Genomic DNA, 20,839 nt, shown 5'->3' with positions numbered 1-20,839 from the left:
TTTTTTTTTCTTGAGGCGGAGTCTCACTCTGTTGCCCAGGCTGGAGTGCAGTGGCGCGATCTCGGCTCACTGCAACCTCTGCCTTCCGGGTTCACGCCATTCTCCTGCCTCAGCCTCCCGATTAGCTGGGACTACAGATGCCCACCACCACGCCTGGCTAATTTTTTGTATTTTTAGTAGAGACGGGGTTTCACCGTGTTAGCCAGGATGGTCTCGATCTCCTGACCTCGTGATCCGCCCGCCTCAGCCTCCCAAAGTGCTGGGATTACAGGCGTGAGCCACCGCGCCCGGCCCTTGAGTGAGTTTCTTAATCCTGAGTTCCAATTTGATTGCACTGTGGTCTGAAAGACTGTTATGATTTCCATTCTTTTGCATTTGCTGAGGAGTGTTTTACTTCCAATTATGTGGTCAATTTTAGAATAAATGAGATGAGGTGCTGAGAAGAATGTATATACTGTTAACTTGGGGTAGAGAGTTCTGTAGATGTCTATTAGGTCCACTTGGTCTAGAGTTGAGTTCAAGTCCTGAATATCCTTAATTTTCTGTCTCGTTGATCTGTCTAATATTGACAGTGGGGTGTTAAAGCCTCCCACTATTGTTGTGTGGGAGTCTAAGTGTCTTTGTAGGTCTCTAAGAACTTGCTTTATGAATCTGGGTGCTCCTGTATTGGTGCATATATATTTAGGATAGTTAGCTCTTCTTCTTGCATTGATCCCTTTACCATTATGTAACAGCCTTCTTTGTCTCTCTTGATCTTTGTTGGTTTAAAGTCTATTTTATCAGAGATTAGGATTGAAATTCCTGCTTGCTTTTTTTTTTCTTTCCATTTGCTTGGTAAGTATTCCTCCATCCCTTTAGTTTGAGCCTATGTGTGTCTTTTCACGTGAGATGGGTCTCCTGAATACAGCATACTGATGGGTCTTAACTCTTTATCCAGTGTGCCAGTTTGTGTGTTTTAATTGGGGCGTTTAGTCCATTTACGTTTAAGGTTAATATTGTTATGTGTGAATTTGATCCTGACATTATGATGCTAGCTGGTTATTTTGCCCGTTAGTTGATGCAGTTTCTTCATAGTGTCAATGGTCTTTACAATTTGGTATGTTTTTGCAGTGGCTGGTACCGGTTGTTCCTTTCCATATTTAGTGCTTCCTTCAGGAGCTCTTGTAAGGCAGGCCTGGTGGTGACAAAATCTCTCAGCATTTGCTTGTCTGTAATGGATTTTATTTCTCCTTTACTTATGAAGCTTAGTTTGGCTGGATATGAAATTCTGAGTTGAAAATTCTTTTCTTTAAGAATGTTGAATATTGGCCCCCAATCTCTTCTGGCTTGTAGGGTTTCTGCAGAGAGATCTGCTGTTAGTCTGATAGGCTTCCCTTTGTGAGTAACCCAACCTTTCTCTCTGGCTGCCCTTAACATTTTTTCCTTTGTTTAAACCTTGGTGAATCTGATGATTATGTATCTTGGGGTTGCTCTTCTCGAGGAGTATCTTTGAGGTGTTCTCTGTATATCCTGAATTTAAATGTTGGCCTGTCTTGCTAGGTTGGAGAAATTCTCCTGGATAATATCCTGAAGAGTGTTTTCCAACTTGGTTCCATTCTCCACATCATGTTCAGGTACATCAATCAAATGTAGATTTGGTCTTTTCACATAGTTCCATATTTCTTAGAGACTTTGTTCATTCCTTTTTATTCTTTTTTCTCTAATCTTGTCTTCTCACTTGATTTCATTAAGTTGATCTTCAGTCTCATATCCTTTCTTCCACTTGATCAATTCAGCTCTTGATACTTGTGTATGGTTCATGAAGTTCTTGTGCTGTGTTTTTCAGCTCCATCAGGTTATTTATATTCTTCTCTAAACTCGTTATTGTAGTTAGCAGTTCATCTAACCTTTTTTCAAGGTTCTTAGCGTCCTTGCATTGGGTTAGAACATGCTTCCTTAGCTCGGAGGAGTTTGTTATTACCCACCTTCTGAAGCCTACTTCTGTCAATTCATCAAATTCATTCTCCGTCCAGTTTTGCTCCCTTGTTGGTGAGTTGTGATCCTTTGGAGGAGAAGCAGCATTCTGGTTTTTGGAATTTTCAGCCTTTTTGCACTGATTTCTCCCCATCTTTGTGGATTTATCTACCTTTGGTCTTTGATGTTGGTGACCTTCGGATGGGTCTCTGAGTGGACATGATCTTCCTTTCTGATGTTAGTTTTCCTTCTAACGGTCAGGTCCCTCTGCTGCAAGTCTGCTGGAGGTCCACTCCAGACCCTGTTTGCCTGGGTATCACCAGCAGAGGCTGCAGAACAGCAAAGATTGCTGCCTGTTCTTTCCTCTGAGAAGCTTTGTCCCAGGGGGGCACCTGCCAGATGCCAGCCAGAGCTCTCCTGTATGAGGTGTCTGTCAGCCCCTACTGGGAGGTATCTCCCAGTCAGGATACACGGTGGTCATCAACCCACTTAAGGAGGCAGTCTTACCCTTAGCAGAGCTTGAACGCAGTGCTGGGAGATCTCCTTCTCTCTTCAGAGCCATCAGGCAGGGACATTTAAGTTTGCTGACGCTGCGCCCACACCTGCCCCTTCCCCAAGGTGTTCTGTCCCAGGGAGATGGGGGTTTTATCTATAAGTCCCTGACTGGGGCTGCTGCCTTTTTTTCAGAGATGCCCTGCCCAGAGAGGAGAAATCTAGCAGTCTGGCCAGAGTGGCCTTGCTGAGCTGGTGTGGGCTCTGCCCAGTTCCAACTTTCCAGAGGCTTTGTTTATACTGTGAGGGTAAAACCGCCTACTCAAGCCTCAGTAATGGCCGACACCCCTCCCCATACCAAGCTCGAGCGTCCCAGGTCAACCTCAGACTGCTGCTGTGCTGGCAGCGAGAATTTCAAACCAGTGGATCTTAGTTTGCTGGGCTCCATGGACGTGGGACCTGCCGAGCGAGACTACCTGGCTCCCTGGCTTCAGCCCCCTTTCCAGGGGAGAGAACGGTTCTGTCTCGCTGGTGTTCCAGATGCCACTGGGGTATGGAGGAAAAAACAAAAGCAAAACAAAAAAAAACCTCCTGCAACTAGTTCAGTGTCTGTCTAAATGGCTGCCCAGCTTTGTCCTTGAAACCCAGGGCCCTGGTGGGGTAGGCACTGGAGGGCATCTCCTGGTCTGCAGGTTGTGAAGACCATGGGAAAAGCGCAGTATCTGGGCTGCAGTGTGCACGGTTTCTCAGGCGCAGTCCCTCACGGCTTCCCTTGGGTAGGGGGGAAAATACCCCGACCTCTTGCGCTTCCCGGTTGAGGCAACACCCTACCCTGCTTTGGCATGCCGTTTGTGAGCTGCACCCACCGTCCAACCAGTCCCAGTGAGAAGAACCAGGTACCTCAGTTGGAGATGCAGTAATCACCCGCCTTCTGCGTCGATCTTGCTGGGAGCTGCAGACTGGAGCTGTTTCTATTTGGCCATCTAATAGGTGATATGTTTTTATTCCTGTATGACATCACTGGTTTTAAGGAATTTTAAGTTTTCCTTCTTTTTATCGTTTCATTTCAAGTTTTTCTTTTTTTGGATACAGTCTGGCTCTGTCACCCAGGCTGGAGTAGAGTGGGGTGATCTCGGCTCACTGCAACCTCTGCCTCCCAGGCAGAGGTTCAAGTGATTCTTCTGCCTCAGACTCCCAAATAGCTGGGATTACAGGCACCCGCCCCCACGCCTGGCTAATTTTTGTATTTTTTAGTAGAGATGGGGTTTCTTTATGTTGGCCAGGCTGGTCTTGAACTCCTGGGAGTTCTGGGAAGTGCTGGGATTACAGGTGTGAGTGCTGGGATTACAGGTGTGAGCCACTGTGCCTGGACTATAATTTCAAGCTTCTTAACGACCCACATCAAGAAGCTTGAAATGACAAAAAGGACACATTTAAGGAAACCACTTGTGGATATGAGTAGATATTTGGGTCATTTCCACCATTTGGCTATGATGAATAAGGCTGTTGTAAACATTTGTGTACAAGTTTCTGTGTGAACATACGTTTTCATTTCTCTTGGGTATATTCTTAGGAGTGGAATTGCCGAGTCATTGGGTATTTTTGAGTGTCACTTTCTGAAAAACTGCCAGACTATTTTCCACAAAGGCAGCACCATTTTACATTCTCACCAGCAGTGTATGAAGGTTCTGATTCCTCCACGCTCCTAGCACTTGTTATCTGACTTTTTGATTCTAGATATCCTAATGGGTATTAAATGATATCTCCTTTTGGCTTCTGATGTGTATTTCTCTGTTGACTAAGTTAGTCGAGGATCTCTTTGTGTGCTTAGTGGTCATTTGCTTATCTTCTTTGGAGAAATGTCTATTCACATCCTTTGTCCACTTTTAAACTGGGCTGTCTTTTTATTATTGAGTTGTAAGAGTTCTTTATATGTTTTAAATATACTCTAAGTCCCTTGTCAGTTATATGATTTGCACATATTTTCTCTCATTCTGTAGCTGTCTTTTCACTTTCTTGATTGGTATTCTTTGAAGGACAAAAGCTTCTAATTTTGTCCACTGTATTTATCTTTTGTTGCTTGTGTTCTGGTGTCATACCCAAGAACCCTTTGCCACATCCTATACCGATGGTCCCTGATTTACAACAGTTCAACTTACAATTTTTCAACTTTACAGATGGTGTGAAAGCAGGACATATTCAGTAGAAACTATAATTGAAATTTTGAATATTTAAATATTTTCCTGGGCTAACAATATGGGTTATGATAATCTCTCAAGATGTATAGGGCAGTGAGGCACAGCTCTCAGTCAGCCATACGATCATAGGGGTCAAAAACCAATACTCTATGGTGTGTATTTTTTATTTATTTTCAACTTATGATGAGTTTATCAGAATGTAACCTCATCACAATTTGAGAAGCATCTGTATTTGCCCCTGAAAACTTGCCCCTATATTTTCTTCTAAGAGTTTTGTAGTTTTTGTTCTTACATTTGGTTTCTAATCCATTTTGAGTTATTTTTTGTATATGGTGTGAGATAAGGATCCAACTTCATTCTTTTGCACGTGGCTCATAGGTATTCTTAAACTATTAAAAATAGTAAATTTTAAGGCAATCCACCTTGTGTTAGTTCCACTTTGCTCCTTATGTTTGGCTACATTAATCTTAGCAAAGCAGGAATTCACATTTAGATAGCCATCCTGTGGCCACCTCTGTTCATGTTCTATTAACTTTTAAATAGATCACTGATGATAAGTACAAGGATGTCAAAACATATGCCTGATTTGGTGTGCCATATAATCTAGTTCTGATCTTGTTTATTTAAAATCTTTCCTGACAAAGACAACTTTACTTTTTAGAAGCTGCCGGCAGAAAAGGCTTTTCAAACCCCAACAGTCATCCTAGGGCAGCTGTGATCTTGAAAACTGGCAGTGACCTCTAGGGTGTACCTGAGACCAGTCATTGGAAATTTTTTGAGAAGTAAACTCAGTTTGGGGGCAGAAACAGGATGAAATGATTATAGAGGCAGGAAATGGAAATGGGATGAGAAATTCCCCCCAAATGATTTCACCATTGTCATGAATGCCTTCATGATTTATATCCAAATTGAACTATCTACTTTATTGGCTAATTTGGGCATCACCTAGCTTTTAAAAAAATTTTTGTGGGTAGATAATAGGTGTGTGTGTATATTTATGGAGTACATGAGATGTTTTGATACAGGCATGCAATGTGAAATAATCACATCATGGAGACTGGTGTCTCCACCCCAAGCATTTATCCTTTGTGTTACAAATAATCCAATCATACTATTTTAAAATGTACAGTTATTATTGACTATAGTCACCTTGTTGTTAGTGCTATCAAACAGTAAGTCCTATTCATTCATTCAAATTTTTTTTTAACCCATTAACCATCCTCTCTATCCCATGCCGCTACCCTTCCCAGCCTCTGGCAACCATCCTTCTCCTCTCTGTGTCCATGAGTTCAATTGTTTGAGTTTAGATCCCACAAATAAGTGAGAACATGTGATGTTTGTCTTTCTGTGTCTGGCTTATTTCACTTAACATAATCATCTCCAGTTCATCCATGTTGTTCCAAATTACTGGATTTCATTCTTTTTTATGGCTGAATAGTACTCCATTCTGTATATGTTCCACATTTTCTTTATCCATTCATCTGTTGATGAATACTTAGGTTGCTTCCGAAGCTTAGCTATTGTGAACAGTGCTGCAGCAAACATGGGAGCGCAGATTTCTCTTCAATATACTGATTTCCCTTCTTTTGGGTAGACACCAGCAGTGGGATTGCTGGATCATGTGGTAGCTCAATGTTTAGTTTTTTTGAGGAACTGCCAAACTGTTCTCCATAGTGGTTGTACTAATATACATTCCTGCCAACAGTGTTCAAGGGTTCCCTTTTCTCCACATCCTTGCCAGCATTTGTTACTGCCTTTTAGACATAAGCCATTTTAACTGCGGTGTGGTAATATCTCACTGTAGTTTTGATTTGTATTTCTCTGATCAGTGATACAGTTTTTCATATGCCTGTTTTTTGCTGTATGTCATCTTTTGAGAAATGTCTGTTCAAATCTTTTGCCCATTTTTTATTTTGATTACTACACCTTTTCCTATATATTCTGGTTATTAATCCCTTGTCAGATGGGTAGTTTGCAAATATTTTCTCCCATTCTGTAGGTTGTCTTGACTTTGTTGTTTCTGTTACTGTGCAAAAGCTTTTAACTTGATACAATCCTATTTTTCCATTTTGCTTTGGTTGCCTGTCCTTGTAGGGTATTGCTCATGAATTCATTTATTTTTATTTTTATTTTTGAGATGGAGTTTTGCTTTGTTGCCCAGGCTGGAGTACAGTAGCGTGATCTTGGCTCATTGCAATCTCCACTTTCTGGGTTCAAGTGATTCTCCTGTGTCAGCCTCCTGAGTAGCTGGGACTAAGACATGAGCTACCACACCCAGATAATTTTTGTATTTTTAGTAGAGATGGGGTTTCACCGTGTTGGCCAGGCTGGTCTCGAACTCCTGACCTCAAGTCATCCACCTGCCTCAGCCTCCCAGAGTGCTGGGATTACAGGCGTGAGCCACTGTGCCTGGCCAAGAATTATTTTTTTTTTAAATTTTAATCTTAATTTAAAAAGTTTTTGGGGAATAGGTGGTGTTTGGTCACATGGAAAAGTTGTTTAATGGTGACTACTGAGATTTTGGTGCACCCAGCACCTTAGCATTGTACACTGTACCCAATGCGTAGTCTTTTATCCCTCGCCCCCTTCCATCCTTCCCCCAGGTCCCCAAGTCCATTATATCACTCTTAGCCCTTTGTGTCCTCATAGCTCAGCTCCTGCTTATAAGTGAGAACATATGATGTTTGGTTTTCCATTCCTGAGAATTATTTCACTTAGAATAATGGTCTCCAACTCCATCCAGGTTGCTGTGGATGCTATTTCATTCCTTTTTATGGCTGAGTAGTATTCCATGGTGTGTGTGTATACACACACACACACACACACACCATTTTTCTTTATCCACTAATTGGTTGATGGGCATTTAGGCTGGTTCCATATTTTTGTATTTTTGGAATTGTGGATTGTGCGGCTATAAACATGCCTGCGCAAGTGTCTTTTTCATATATGATTCCTTTACCTCTGGGTAGATACCTAGTAAGTGGGATTGCTGGATCAAATGGTAGTTCCACTTTTAGTTCTTTAAGGAATCTCCATACTGTTTTCCAGTTTACATTCCCACCAGCAGTATAAAAGTGTTCTTTTTTTACTACATCCATGCCCACATCTGTTATTTTTTGATTTTTGAATTATGGTCATTCTTGCAGGAGTAAGGTGGCATCTCATTGTGGTTTTGGTTTCCATCCCCCTGATAATTAGTGATGTTGAGGATTTTTTCATGTTTCTTGGCCATTTGGATATCTTCTTTTTTTTTTTTTTTTTTTTTTTTTTTGAGACGGAGTCTTGTTCTGTCGCCCAGGCTAGAGTGCAGTGGCCAGATCTCAGCTCACTGCATGCTCCGCCTCCCGGGTTTATGCCATTCTCCTGCCTCAGCCTCCTGAGTAGCTGGGACTACAAGCGCCCGCCACCTCGCCCGGCTAGTTTTTTGTATTTTTTTAGTAGAGACGGGGTTTCACCATGTTAGCCAGGATGGTCTCGATCTCCTGACCTCGTGATCCGCCCTTTTCGGCCTCCCAAAGTGCTGGGATTACAGGCTTGAGCCACCGCGCCCGGCCTGGATATCTTCTTTTGAGAATTGTCTATTCATGTCCTTAGCCCACTTTTGGATGGGATTAGTTTTTTTTTTTTTTTCTTGCTGATATGTTTGAGTTCCTTGAAGATTTTGGATGTTAGTCCTTTGTTGGATGCATAGTCTGAGAATATTTTCTCCTACTCTATGACTTGTCTGTTTACTATGCTGATTATTTCCTTTGCTGTACAGAAGACTTTTTGTTTAATTAGGTTCCATGTATTTATTTATCTTTGTTTTTGTTGTATTTGCTTTTGGATTCTTGGTCATGATCTCTTTGCCTAAGACAATGTCTAGAAGAGTTTTTCTCATGCTATCTTCTAGAATTTTTATGGTTTCAGGCCTTAGATTTAAGTCTTTGATCCATCTTGAGTTGATTTTTGTATACAGTGAGAGATGAGGATCCAGCTTCATTGTTCTACATGTGGTTTGCCAATTATCCCAGCACCATTTGTTGAACAGGGTATCCTTTCCCCACTTTATGTTTTTATTTGTGTTGTTGAAGATCAGTTGTCTGTAAATATTTGGCTTTATTTCTGGGTTCTCTATTCGTTTCCATCGGTCTACCTGCCTCACTCTGTCACCTAGGCTGGAGTGCCGTGGCGTAATCCCAGCTCATTGCAACCTCCACCTCCCAGGTTCAAGTGATTCTCCTGCCTCAGCCTCCTGAGTAGCTGGGATTACAGGCACCCGCCACCATGCCCAACTAATTTTTGTATTTTTAGTAGAGATGAGGTTTCACCATGTTGACCAGGCTGATCTTAAACTCCTGACCTCAAGTGATCCACCTGCCTCAGCCTCCCAAAGTGCTGGGATTACAGGCATGAGCCACTGAGCCTGGCCCCGCCTTCCTATTCTTATACCAGTACCATGCTGTTTTGGTAACTATTGCCTTGTAGTATAGTTGGAAGCTGGGTAATGTGATACCTCTGGATTTGTTCTTTTTGCTTCGTCTTGCTTTGGCTATGCAGGGCCTTTCTTGGTTCCATATGAATTTTAGAATTTTTTTCTATTTCTGTGAAGAATGATGACCTTTTTGGTTTTTTGAGACAGAGTCTTGCTCTGTCACCCGGCTGGAGAGCAGTGGTGTGATACTGGCTCACTGCAATCTCTGCCTCCCAGGTTCAAGTAATTCTTGTGCCTCAGCCTCCAAAGTAGCTGTGATTACAGGTATGCACTACCACACCTGGCTAACTTTTGTATTTTTTAGTAGAGACAGGGTTTCGCCATGTTGTCCAGGCTGGTCCTGAACTACTGACCTCAAGTGATCTACCTGCCTGGTCTCCCAAAGTGTTGGGATTACAGGTGTGAGCCACTGCATCCAGCCTGATGATGGTATCTTGATGGGAATTGCATTGAATTTGTAGATTGCTTTTGGCAGTATGGTCCCTTTCACAATATTGATTCTGCCCGTCTATGAGCATGGAGGATGTGTTTCCATTTGTTTGTGTCATCTATGATTTATTTTAGCAGTGTTTTGTAGTTTTCCTTGTAGAGAGCTTTCACCTCCTTGGTTAGGTATATTCCTAAGTAGTTTGCTCTTGCAGCTGTTGTGAAAGGGGTTGAGTTCCTTATTTGATTCTCACCTTGGTCATTGTTGGTGATCCGTTTTAGGAGCTTTTAGGATAAGTCTTTAGGGTTTTCTAGGTATACGATCATATCATTGGTAACAGTGACAGTTTGACTTACTTTTTACTGGTTTGGATGCCCTCTCTTTCTGTTGTCTGATTGCTCTGGCTAAGGACTTCCAGTGCTATGTTGAATAGAAGTGGTGAAAGAGGGCATCCTTGTCTTGTTCCATTTCTCAGGTGGAATGCTTTCAACTTTTCCTGATTCAGAATAATGTTGGCTGTGGGGTTTGTCATAGATGGCTTTTATTACCTTGATATATGTCCCTTCTATGCCAGTTTTGCTGAGGGCTTTAGTCCTAAAGAGATGCTGGATTTTTTTCAAATGCTTTTTCTGCATCCATTGAGGTAATCATTTGATTTTTGTTTTTAATTCTGTTTATGTGATATAGCCCATTTATTGACTCACGTAGGTTAAACCATCCCTGCATCCCTGGTATGAAACTCACTTGATCATGGTGGATTATCTTTTTGATATGCTGTTGGATTCAGTTAGCTATTAGCATTTTGTTGAGGATTTTTACATCTATGTTCATCAGGGATATTGGTCTGTAGTTTTGTTATGTCCTTTTCTGGTTTTGTTATTAGGATGATACTGGTTTCATAGAATGATTTAGGGAGGATTCCCTCTTTCACTATCTTTTGGAACAGTTTCAGTAAGATTGGTACCAATTCTTCTTTGAATATCTGATAGAAATTAGCTGTGAATCCACCTGGTCTTGGACTTTTTTTGTTGTTGGAAATGTTTTTATTGGTGTTTTGATCTTGCTAGTTGTTGCTGGTCTGTTCGGTTTCTGTTTCTTCCTGATTTATCTAGGAGGGTTGTATATTTTGATTTTCTAGTTTGTGTAAAGGTGTTCATAGTAACCTTGAATGATCTTTTGTATGTCTGTGGTATTGGTTGTAATATCTCCCATTTTGTTTCTAATTGAGCTTATTTGGATCTTCTCTCGGTTAATCTCACTGATGGTCTATCGACTTTGTTTATCTTTTCAAAGAATCAGCTTTTTGTTTCATTTATCTTTTGTATTGCCTTTTTGTTTCAATTTCGTTTAGTTCTACTCTGATCTTTGTTATTTCTTTTCTTCTGCTGGATTTGGGTTTGTTTGTTCTTGTTTCTCTAATTCCTTGAGGTGTGACCTTAGATTTTCTATTTGTGCTCTTCCAGACTTTTTTGATGTAGGCATTTAATGCTGTGAACTTTCCTCTCAGCCCCACTTTTGCTGTGCCTCAGAGGTTTTGGTAAGTTGTGTCATTATTATCATTCAGTTCTAAGAATTTAATTTCCATCTTGATTTCATTGTTGACCCCAGGATCATTCAGGAGCAGATTATTTAATTTCCATGCATTTATATAGTTTTGAGGGTTCCTTTTGGAGTTAATCTCCAATTTTATTCCACTGTGGTCTGAGAGAGTATTTGATATAATCTCAATTTTCTTAAATTTATTTAGATTCATTTCATGGCCTATCATATGGTCTATCTCAGACAATGTTCTATGTGCCAATGAAAAGAATGTATATTCTGCAGTTGTTGGGTAGAATGTTCTTTAAGTATCTGTTAAGTCCATTTGTTCTAGGGTATAATTTAAGTCTTGTTTCTTTGTTAACTTTCTGTCTTGATGGCTTGTCTAGTGCTGTCAGTGGAGTACTGAAGTACTCCACTATTATGTTGCCATCTATCTCATTTCTTAATGTCTAATAATAATTGTTTTATAAATTTGGGGGCTCCCATATTAGGTGTATATATATTTAGGATTGTGATATTTTCCTGTTGGACTGATCCTTTTATTAATATATAATGTCTCTCTTTGTCTTAACTGTTGATGCTTTAAAGTCTATTTTGTCTGATAAAAGAATAGCTACTCCCGCTTTTTGTTTTCATTTGCGTGGAATATCTTTTTCCACCTCTTTACCTTAAGTTTATGTGAGTCCTTATGCATTAGTTGAGTCTCTTGAAGACAGCAGATACTTGATTGGTGGATTTTTATCTATTCTCCCATTTTGTATCTTTTAAGTGGAGCATTTAGGCCATTTACACTCAACATTAGTATTGAGATGTGAGACTGTTTTATTCATCATGCCACTTGTTGCCTGATACTTTTTTCTTTTTCATTGTTTTATAGGCCTGGTGAGATTTATGCTTAAGGAGGTTCTATTTTGGTGTATTTTGAAGTTTTGTTTCAAGAATTAGAACTACTTTTAGCATTTCTTGTAGCGCTGGCTTGATAGTGGCAAATTCTCAGCATTTTGTTGTCTAAAGACTTTGTATCTTTTTCTTCATTTACGAAGCTTAGTTTTGCTGGATACAAAATTCTTGGCTAACAATTATTTTGTTTGAAGAGGCTAAAGATAGGACCCCAATCCCTTCTGGCTTGTGGGGTTTCTGCTGAGAAATCTGCTGTTAAACAGCTCTTAAGATTCTTTCCTTTGCCTTTAGATAACCTGATGATTGTGCCTGATTATCTTTTTGAAATTATTTTCCCAGGTGTTCTTTGAGCTTCTTATATTTGGATGTCTAGATCTCTAGTGAGGTCAGGGAAGTTTTCCTTGATTATTCCCTCAAATATGTTTCCCGAACTTTTAGATTTCTCTTCATCCTCAGGAACATCAATTATTATGTTTGGCCATTTAACATCATCACAAATTTCTTGGGAGGCTGTGTTCATTTTGTAAATTCTTTGTCTTTGTTGATTGGGTAAATTCAAAAGCCTTGTCTTCAAGTTCTGAAGTCCTTTCTTTTCTACTTGATTCTGTTGTTGAAACTTTCCAGTGAATTTTTTATTCTCCAAGTGTGTCTTTCATTTCCAGAAGTTGTGATTGTTTTTTATTTTATCTATTTCTCTGGAGACATTTTCATCCATATCTGTATTAAAAAATTGATTTAAGTTGGTTTTTACCTTTCTCTTGTATCTCCTTGAGTAGGTTAATAATCAACCCTCTGAATTATTTATCTGGCAATTCAGGTATTTCTTCTTGGTTTGGATCCATTGCTGGAGAGCTAGAGTGGGCCTTGGGGGGTGTTATAGAACCTTGTTTTGTCATATTACCAGAACTGCTTTTCTGATTCCTTCTCATTTGGGTAGACTGTTTCACTGGAAAAATCTAGAACTCAAAGCTGCTGGTCAGATTCTTTTGTCCCACAGGGTGGTCCCTTGATGTGGGGTGCTTCCCCTTCTCCTAGTGACGGGGCTTCCTATGAGCCAGACTGCAGTGATTGTTACTGCTCTTCTTGGTCTAGTCACCCAGCAGGGCCACCAGGCTTTGGACTGGTGCTGGGGAATGTCTGCAAAGAGTCCTGTGATGCAATTCATCTTCAGGTCTCCCAGCTGTAGATACCAGCACCTGCTTTGCTGGAGGTGGCAGGGGATTGAAGTAGACTCTGTGAGAGTCCTGGTTGTAAGTATGTTTAGTGTGCTGACTTTCTTAAATGCTTTATGCTAGCAATGAAGTTGCCACCATGGACAGACTCAGGACCACTGTTTAGCCAAGATGCTGGAGGCAGGAGAATTAGCTGTTGTTTTTTCCTTCCTTGGAGCAGGCGATCTGTCATGAGTTGTAATGTCCTGAGTTGGTTGGCCTCCAGCCAGGAGGTGGCGCTTTCAAGAGAGCACCAGAGTTTTTCACCTGTCTTTCAGAGTTTGCAGTGACCTGCCGCTTCTTTCCAAGTGTCTGTGAATTCTTTCACTTTTCCTGGTATGCTCCTGTGGTGGTTCCTGGAGCAGAAGTCCATGGTGTGACTCTCCACACACTGTTCTGTCTGTCCAAGTGGGAGCTGCATGTAAGCCCTGTCTCCTATCCACCATCTTCCCTTCAAAGTATTTATATGTAAATAGAATAGATGAACAGAATCTAGATCCAGATGCAAATCTGGGATCCATTCCCTGCCTGTTGCACTTCCACTTCTTCAGGAAACAAATTCTCTGCTCTTTAGCCCCAAACCTCTGCCATCATGGCAGTGCCCATAGGGATACTCTCAAGAAATTTTTGCCCAGACCCATGTCTTGGCGATTTTCCCCAATGTTTTCTTGTAGTAGTTTCATAGTTTGAGGTCTTAATTTTAAGTCTTTAATCCATTTTATTTGATTTTTTTTATCTGGTGAGAGATAGGGGTCTAGTTTCATTCTTCTGCATATGGATATCTAGTTTTCCCAGCACCATTTATTGAAGACACTGTCTTTTCCCCAATGTATGTTCTTGGCAGTTTGTTGAAAATGAGTTCACTGTAGGTGTGTGGATTTGTTTCTGGGTTCTCTATTCTGTTCCATTGGTCTATGTGTTTTTCTTTTCTTTTTTTTTTTTTTTGAGACAGAGTCTTGCTCTGTCACCCAGGCTGGAGTGCAATGGCACAATCTCGGCTCACTGCAAGCTCTGCCTCCTGGGTTCACACCATTCTCCTGCCTCAGCCTCCTGAGTAGCTGGGACTACAGGCACCCACCACCTTGCCTGGATAATTTTTTGTATTTTTAGTAGAGATGGGGTTTCACCATGTTAGCCAGGATGGTCTCGATCTCCTGACCTCGTGACCTGCCTGCCTCAGCCTCCCAAAAGGTTGGGATTACAGGCGTGAGCCACTGTGCCTGGCCCTATGTGTCTGTTTCTATACCAGTACCATGCTGTTTAGTTACTATAACTCTGCAGTGTAATTTGAAGTCAGGTCATGTTCTTTTGTTCTTTCTGCTTAAAATAGCTTTGGCTGTTCTGGGTCTTTTGTGGTTCTGTATAAATTTTAGGATTGTTTTTTCTATTTCTGTGAAGAATATAATTGGTATTTTGATAGGGATTGCATTGAATCTGTAGATTGCTTTGGGTAGTATGGCCATTTTAACAATATTGATTCTTCCAATCCATGAACAGAAAATATTTTTCCATTTTTTTGGTGTCCTCTTCAGTTTCTTTCAATGTTTTATAGTTTTCATTATAGAGATCTTTCACTTCTTTGGTTAATTCCTAGGTATTTATATTTGTGGCTATAAGTGGGATTACTTGTTAATTTTTCAGATTGTTCACTGTTGGCATATAGTTTCACTGTTGGCATATAGAAATGCTACTAATTTTTCGTGCAACTTTACTGCATTTATTAGTTCTCACACTTTTTTTGTGGAGTCATTAGGTTTTCCAAATATATCATCTGTAAACAAGGATAATTTGACTTTTAATATTCCAATTTGAATGCCCTTTCTTTTGTCTGATTGCTCTAGCTAGGACTTCCAGTACTATGTTGGGTAACAGTGGTGACTCTGTGTTCCAGATCTTAGAGGAAAGGCTTTCAGTTTTCCCCTATTCAGTATGATACTAGCTATGGGTCTGTCATATATGGCTTTTATTATGTTGAGGTATGTTTCTTCTATCCCCGGTTTGAGGGTTTTTATCATGAAAGAACATTGAATTTTATCAAGTGCTATTTTTGCATCAATTGAAATGATCATATGGTTTTTATCTTTCATTCTGTTATGTTGAGCCATCCTTGCATCACATGGATAAATCCCACTTGGTCATGATGAATAATCTTCCTAATTTATTGTTGAATTGGTTTACTAGTATTTTGTTGAGGATTTTTGCATCAATATTTATCAGAGATATTGGCCTATAGTTTTCTTTTCTTTTTTTTAATGTGTCTTTGGTTTTAGTATCAGGGTAATACTGGCCTCCTCCATGAGTGTAGAAGTACTCCCTCTTCCTCTATTTTTTTGGAATAGTTTGAGTAGGACTGATACTAGTTCTTCTTTAAATGTTTGGTAGAATTCTGCAGTGAAGCCATCGGGTCCCAGGCTTTTCTTTACTGGGAGACTTCTTATGGCTTTGATCTCTTGCCTTTTTACTACTCCTTGTTACTAACAGTGAAAGTCTTTAGAAACCTTAAGAGAGCTCTGTTTTAGGGACAGAAGAACTGAAGAAAAGCTGGGAGAAAACATTGCTTTCTCAGTGGATCAGGGAGCAGAGAAATTCTAGTCAGGTAGAATAAAAGACTCGCTATTGGTCTGTTCAGCTTTTAGAGTTCTTTCTGGTTTAGTCTTGGTAGGCTGTATGTGTCTTGGAATTTGCCCATTTCTTCTAGATTTTACAGTTTATTGGCATATAGTTATTCATCATCTAGCTTTTCAATAAGGGATTAAAACAATGATGACTCATTGTTGCAAGCAAGACTCTGATAGATTTTGCCCATACTGATAAAAGGCAAGGCTAATCCCTCTCAAACATAAGAGTAACTGAAATGAATATTCCAGCTGAGCAGATACAGCCTACATGCAAATGAATAGAACATCTTTAGTCTCCTACAAGAAAGAGATCTTATTTTTGTCTAGTGCAAGGACGATGTCTGTAAGTATGCTGAATGATTACCTGTCTTTCTAGACCAATCCTGGAATGGTCCCCAGCCATGGATTCAGTCCCAGATCTTATTTCTTTGACAACCCTCGAAGATATGACAGTGATGATGACCTTGCCTGGAACATTGCCCCTCAGGGACTTCAGGGAGGGTAAGACCCTACTTCATGTTAGACAAGCCTCATTAGGAGGGAAAGGTTACACCAATGAAACAGATTCAAGCTAAAAGAAATTTCCTACATTAAAACTGTGCAGCCTTAGGTGGTATAAGACTGGATTATCAGTAGATCATTTTACTTATGGGAAACATTCAGGAATGAGAAAGGACATCAGATTTTTTTTAAAGCCCCACAGCATTATTGTATACAGTAGTGTTTCCTAACCAATATTCCATGAAGCACTATTGTCTTAATAGCTATGCTGTGCAAAAGGAATGATGATTTAAAAAGAAAATCACCTTTTTTATTTTTTGGAGACCAGGTCTCGCTCTGTTGCCCAGGCTGGAGTGCAGAGTGGTGCGATCTCGGCTCACTGCAACCTCCCCCTCCCAGGTTCAAGGAATTCTCGTGCCTCAGACTCTTTAGTTGGGATTACAGGTGTGCACCACCACGCCCAGCTAATTTTTGTATTTTTAGTAGAGACGGGGTTTCACCATGTTGGCCAAGCTGGATTGCACTCTTGGCCTCAAGTGATCTGCCCACCTTGGCCTCCCAAAGTGCTGGGATTACAGGCGTGAGCCACTGCGCCTGGCCAGAAAATAAACTTTTTAGAAAATGCCAAGAGAGCCCGTAATATGCTAATGTGTGCTCTGAATCTCCAAGAGGGAAATATAGCACTTGTCTATGGAATCACTCAATGGAACATGGTATCTTTAATCACATATTCTAAAGCTAGAGAGTAAATGCAGTAGTATTTATTTATTAGAATAAATTATATATTATAAAGGACCAAGTTTTCAAATTTGAACGATGTCAGTTCTTAATTTAAAATTTCAGTTACATGAAGGGTATTTACTTTAGTATTAATTTTCATGAATACTTATTCAATAAGTACTTCTATAGCATCTACTCTGTATCAGACACTGTTCTAAGAGATTCACAAATATCAACTCATTTAGTCTTAACAGTCCTGAGAGGTCAGTACTATTATTAGCCTCATAATACAGATGAAACTGAGGTATCCAGAGGGTAGGTGACTTGTCCAAGGTCACAGCTAGCAAGTGGTTAGGCTAGAATTCTAACTCAGGCAGTCTTGTTCAAACCTGTTTTCTGAATCACTATACTATGTAAACAGTTTGTATATAAGTACCCTGTCACTTGGTCTCACCTATGCTTATGTTATACTTTCATATGAGTTTTAATAGGAAGAGTCTCCTTGCTTGAATCCACATGCAGATCTGGCCCAGGAAATTTGGAGAGGGCAGTTAAATACTAAGAGTTCAAAGCAGCATACATAGAGGGTGTAAGACAATACGTGAACCATACCAGTCTGCTGCCATTGCCTAATTTTCAGTGAATTAGGAAGACAAATAAAAAGAGGGAAGCACCTGAAATTGCAACCATAGCAGAGACCCACCCCAGGAGTCCAAGTTTTGCCTACCTCAGCATGGGCATGGTCTGCAAACAGGAAGGGTAGTAGCTATTGGGATTCCCTTCCCTTTTCCTCAGCCTGCTGTGCTCAGCCATTCTCCACTACCCGACGACTATCGTGTTTCCCTTTCAGCCTGTGGCTGTGAGACAGTGAGGCCAGCAAGGCCAGCAGGGGTGAGAGGAGCCAAAAGGGCTGCAATAGTGCTTGCCGAGCCTGTCTTCTCTCTGCTTGTCCTGCCAGGACCCCCATCCTGTTCTTCGGAAAGGGGAGCTTCTTAGAAGTGAAAGCTTATCTTTTGTAATCTTTTGTGAGATTAAAGACTTAGCATTAACAACTTTACAACTTTTTCCCTCTGGGATGAAATGATAAAAAAGATATGCTTGCCTTTTTATGCCTTGTTAGTAACAGTGAAAGTCTTTAGAAAACTTTAAGGGAGCTCTGAAAAGAGCCCTTGTTTTAGGGACAGAATAATGAAGAAAAGCTGGGAGAATACATGCTTTCTCAGTGATCAGGCAGCAGAGAAATCCTGGTCAGATAGGATAAAAGATGGTGGCTGAGAAAAAAGAAGAAAGCTGCCCAATCCGCTGAGCCAGCAGATGTAAAGAATGTAAGCTGCAAGCAAGCCAGCAAACAAGGACTTCTTGAAGTCAAAAGCTGACCTTTGGGTCACTCCACCTCTTCCCTAAAACTGTTCTTTTCCAGTTACCCCACTGCACTTCCTATTAGTTTTTTTGCCCCTTTAAACCCATATTCTCCTGGAGCTGTCCTGCCCTCTCACCTGCCAGAAATGACTTAGAGCTGAGGGAGTCCTCACTACCTATATGGGCGAAGAAAAGACCCCCTTTCTACCACATAGAGGAACATAATTATAATGAAAACGACTTCCATGTATTGAGAATTAACTATATATTAGGTACTGTTCTAAACACTTTACAGGTGTTAACTCAGTCCCCACAATAGGCCCACGATGTAGTTACTAATAGTACTCCCATTCTAAGTGGAGGAAATTGAGGCACAGAAGTTATTTGTCCAAAGACACCACAGGTTGTGATCTGTACTCCTTGTTAGGATTCAGATACAGTTTGTTGCTAAAAACATTTCCTATACATAATAACTGGCTGGGTTCTCTAGTAATGCTATATACTTCTGTGCTCTACAGAGTTCAGTAGAGTTGTGGGTGGGCATTTAGTCCTGTGTGTAGCATTGTTTTGTAGGAAAATGGACTTTAAGAGCCATTTTAAAGAACTTTAGAGTTATCTACAGTTTGTGTAAAATCTCAGCTCTGTCTACCTAAACTAGACATGTCGTACATACTGTAATGTTTCAAGTCACTGAAATATTTTTTTCTTTTTAAGTTTTGCTCCAGATTACTATGATTGGGGACAACAAACTAACAGCTTCCTGGCACAAGCAGGAACGTTGCAAGACTCAACTTTGGATCCTGACAAACCAAGTGTTGGGTAGCATCAGTTAACAGTTTTATGGACGATTGCTCAGATGAAGAGCTTCAGAAAAGTGTAGTGACCGCTGAATTTTTAGGGCACTTTTCCTTAAGAAATAGAACTTGATTTTTATTTGTTACAGGTTTCCAGATGGCTCCAGAGGACTAAGCAATAATGTAGATTGATAAACCCTTATTTTAGTACTAAAGAGGGAGCCTTGCTATTTCAGTGGGTATAATTTAAACTTTTTAAAGAAAATCTGTACTTTTATAAAGATGTATTTTATATAACTTAAATAATAATGCTAAAGCATACTAGGGTTTTTTTTTTCTTGAGAATGTTACTGCAATTATGTTGTAGTTTGCACAGATTTTTATGCATAATTCACTTTAAAAATATAGAATATATGGTCTAATAGTTTTTTAAAGCTTTTGGACTAAAGTATTCCTCAGATCTTACCTCTTCAGGTCACTGATGGTCACTCCGATTCTGAGTGCCGCATTGGTAGACTCCTAAAATACAATTGACAACTTAGCCAATTGCAACTCCAGTGTTGATAGTTACAATGAAATAGAATAGCAGCAGACTGTAAGGTCTTTAGAGATTTTTTTTAAAGGTTCAGGCAATAGGTCCCTCAGAGAATCTCTTAAGGTTTGCCCAAAGATTGGTACTTCCTTTCAGTAGGGCGCTAATGTATACACATTAATGATAACAAGTTGATAACATTAAAAATGTAGCTGACTTATCCTATTAAACCTCCTCTGCTATATTCACAGATTCTGCATAGTTTTTCTTTCAGCCTAATGAAAGTATGCATTACCTCAGGGCTACATCGAGAGTATACCCTTTTCCCAACTCACTGAATGTTGATTACATTCAAGGAGAAAATAAGAGGTTCCATAAAGGGCATTAATAACAAATACCCCAAGCCCCTAAGCTAAGACTATGTGGAATCCTTAGTTTTTTCTGTACTCTCCAACTATATTTAAAATAATGCCCTTCCTTCTAAATAGCTCTGTAAAGAGCCTGTTGGAAGCTGCACATTTAAAAATGGCAATAGTACTGCAATATGCTGGAGCATGATGCCTGTCAGCCATGTAAAGGGTATGTTCCAGACAAGTCCTTAAGTCATCTTTCATTTAAGTAAAAAACATGTTATGAAATACTGCCTCCCACACCAGTAGTGCCATTCTAAAAACTCCACTGTATATATACTGGAGCCATAAAACTACCTATTGGGAGGCTAAGTGCTCTGCTTTTCTATAAAACAGAGATAAGGTTCTAGAGGAAGTACTGTTACCAGAAACAAGGTACCTTTCTGCTATGCCTAGGAATGTTCATCTGGGGACAGAGGGAAGGTCCGATGAAAAGGAACTTACATTAACAAATCCTACTACATGATGCAACCCATTTCAAATGACTCTTCTCATTTTGATCTTCAGGAATAACTGATCCCTGGGCACTGATTTCACAGAGATGAAGTCTACTATTGTTTTGGTAGTATTTAAAATTGGGATCTCAAGTTTCAAATCGATCATCATTGGGCTTTTCATTTGTATAGAACACCTTTACTCTGTGTAATCCTACATAACATTCTTGTCTTTCAGTACATGAAAAAACTGGGGTTACAGCATTTAAAATAG

At 40.1% G+C, this 20,839-nt stretch overlaps 1 protein-coding gene across 2 annotated transcripts in view; it reads left to right on the top strand.

The window, feature by feature from the left end:
* GPR137B (G protein-coupled receptor 137B) overlaps positions 1-19,965 on the top strand; it is a 68,177-nt gene extending 48,212 nt beyond the window's left edge. For both annotated transcript variants that reach the window (XM_005539723.5, XM_074039058.1), the window contains exons 6-7: positions 16,192-16,316; positions 19,110-19,965. In XM_005539723.5, coding sequence (XP_005539780.1) covers positions 16,192-16,316; positions 19,110-19,218 — 234 coding nt within the window. In that variant the 3' untranslated portion in view covers positions 19,219-19,965. The remainder of the gene's footprint in view (positions 1-16,191; positions 16,317-19,109) is intronic.
* The last annotated feature ends 874 nt before the right edge of the window (positions 19,966-20,839 follow it).

This window comes from Macaca fascicularis, chromosome 1 (assembly GCF_037993035.2).
Source record: "Macaca fascicularis isolate 582-1 chromosome 1, T2T-MFA8v1.1".
NCBI lineage: Eukaryota > Metazoa > Chordata > Mammalia > Primates > Cercopithecidae > Macaca > Macaca fascicularis.
Note: the sequence above shows the minus strand (reverse complement) of the source record. Positions and strands in the feature narration are given on the sequence as shown.